This window comes from Gekko japonicus, unplaced genomic scaffold, assembly GCF_001447785.1.
Source record: "Gekko japonicus isolate JY-2015 unplaced genomic scaffold, Gekko_japonicus_V1.1 scaffold59, whole genome shotgun sequence".
NCBI lineage: Eukaryota > Metazoa > Chordata > Lepidosauria > Squamata > Gekkonidae > Gekko > Gekko japonicus.
Genome location: NW_015169174.1, coordinates 293531 through 295071, shown reverse-complemented (window position 1 = coordinate 295071; position 1541 = coordinate 293531). Strand labels below are relative to the sequence as shown.

Below are 1541 nucleotides of genomic sequence, written 5' to 3'. Positions count from 1 at the left end.
ACTCCTCATTCTGGGAAAGGTTGATCTGGCCAGCCATCTCCTTGGGGCTAATCCTTCCCCCTAAGACAGAGGCCCGAGCAGAGTGCTGCATTGTGGGGTGACGGTGGACTGTGAAAGGCCCTCTGAAGCAGCCTTGCAAGGCTCTGACAGCTCCTTTCTCTCTGCTGCTCACCCCTTTCACTCACAGGGCCCCTGTGGTTTCTGCGACCGCAGCTGCAGATCAACAGACAAGGGGAGAGGAGCAGCAGCCGTCAGTCCCAAGAGCCATGTCAAGGCTCCGTCAAGCACCGCGGGCTGAGCAGAGGGTCTCCTGCACTGCGTGGAGAGACATTCCGGACCTGTGAGCTCTAGGGTGGCATGATGGAGGCACAGAGCCCAAAAGGGGCTTCGGAAGCCCTGCAGGAGACACCCAAGATAACTAACTGGTGAGTGGGACATTCCAGCTTTCACAGGGTAGCCTTAAGGGGTCTAGTATTGGATGATGGGAAAACTAGAACAGCCAGATTCAGATTCCAAGAGGCTGTCGTGAAGGCCGCAGTCCTATGCATGCTTTATGGAAGTAAAGTGCATTGCAAAACAATGTATTTGGATCAGTGTTGCATAAAAGAAAAAGCCACCATCTGCGACTTCTCCCATCTCTGTAGCACTGCAATGGGAAAAGTCACCCTTGGTGGAATTCTCAGCTCTATGCAAATTCTAAACATACAAGAGCCTCTCAGGGTCTGAACCAGGCAACCCTATGGGGGACAATACTGTTTGCCAGGCCATGACTGCAAACAGGAAATCTTGCTGCTGGGCTGCGTTAGCTCCAGAACTCTTCTCATAGCTTTCTCCAGGGTCCAGTGGGGGGCAGACAAAGGCTCAAAATTGCCTCCCCCCATTTCCGTGCCTTCTGTTTCAATGGGGCATTTCCACATTGCATGCCCTTCTGTCCCAATGTTAGACAGCATCACGCAGCTCGGTCTGGGCACCAAAAAGAAAAAAGAAAAGAAAAGAAAAAAGGACAGAGCGAGTGATAGGATTTGTGGTGTCACCCTGCACCAAAGTGATCATTTAGCTTTAGGATGTCTCATGCTCGCTCCGGAGTCCTCTGCCTCCTTTGTACTCCTGGGTGCCAGGATGCTGATTAATGTCCAACTTTTCCCAGGATTCTGCAGAGGCAAAGAAGCTCAAGTTAGAAGGGCTGGCGAGTGAGGATGCGTCAGGGATGGAGGAGGCTGCAAGAGGGCAAGAGGGAGGTACAATGGTTGCCTTCATCCCCAGTTGTTCTGGACTCTGACTGCTGAGGCAGGGGATCTGCTTTAGGAACCTGGTTACAATCTGATACTCAACTGCTGCTATGGAAACCACTGCTAAAGACAGGGCAATGTCCACAGCTGGACTGACAGGAGGTCCCGACATATAGGCTGAATGGCTCGGGTGTGCAGGAGGGCCTTGGGAGTGCTGGTCTATATCAATCCAGGCTCTCGTGCAACCTGCCTATTAATGGCAGGGGGGAGAGATTCGCCTCCCAAAAGCCCAAAGACTCCTCTCCCTTCTCT

The 1541-nt window shown here is 52.6% G+C and overlaps 2 protein-coding genes across 2 annotated transcripts in view; one reads left to right on the top strand and one right to left on the bottom strand.

Annotated features, from left to right (window-relative positions):
* Positions 1-376: 376 nt before the first annotated feature.
* R3HCC1L (R3H domain and coiled-coil containing 1 like) overlaps positions 377-1541 on the top strand; it is a 73918-nt gene continuing 72753 nt past the window's right edge. Inside the window, exon 1 of the mRNA XM_015415924.1 lies at positions 377-425. The gene's annotated coding sequence lies outside the window, so the exon portion shown is untranslated. The remainder of the gene's footprint in view (positions 426-1541) is intronic.
* Positions 1060-1541, bottom strand: part of LOC107114419 (uncharacterized protein K02A2.6-like) — an 11560-nt gene continuing 11078 nt past the window's right edge. Inside the window, exon 6 of the mRNA XM_015415894.1 lies at positions 1060-1217. Coding sequence (XP_015271380.1) covers positions 1060-1217 — 158 coding nt within the window. The remainder of the gene's footprint in view (positions 1218-1541) is intronic.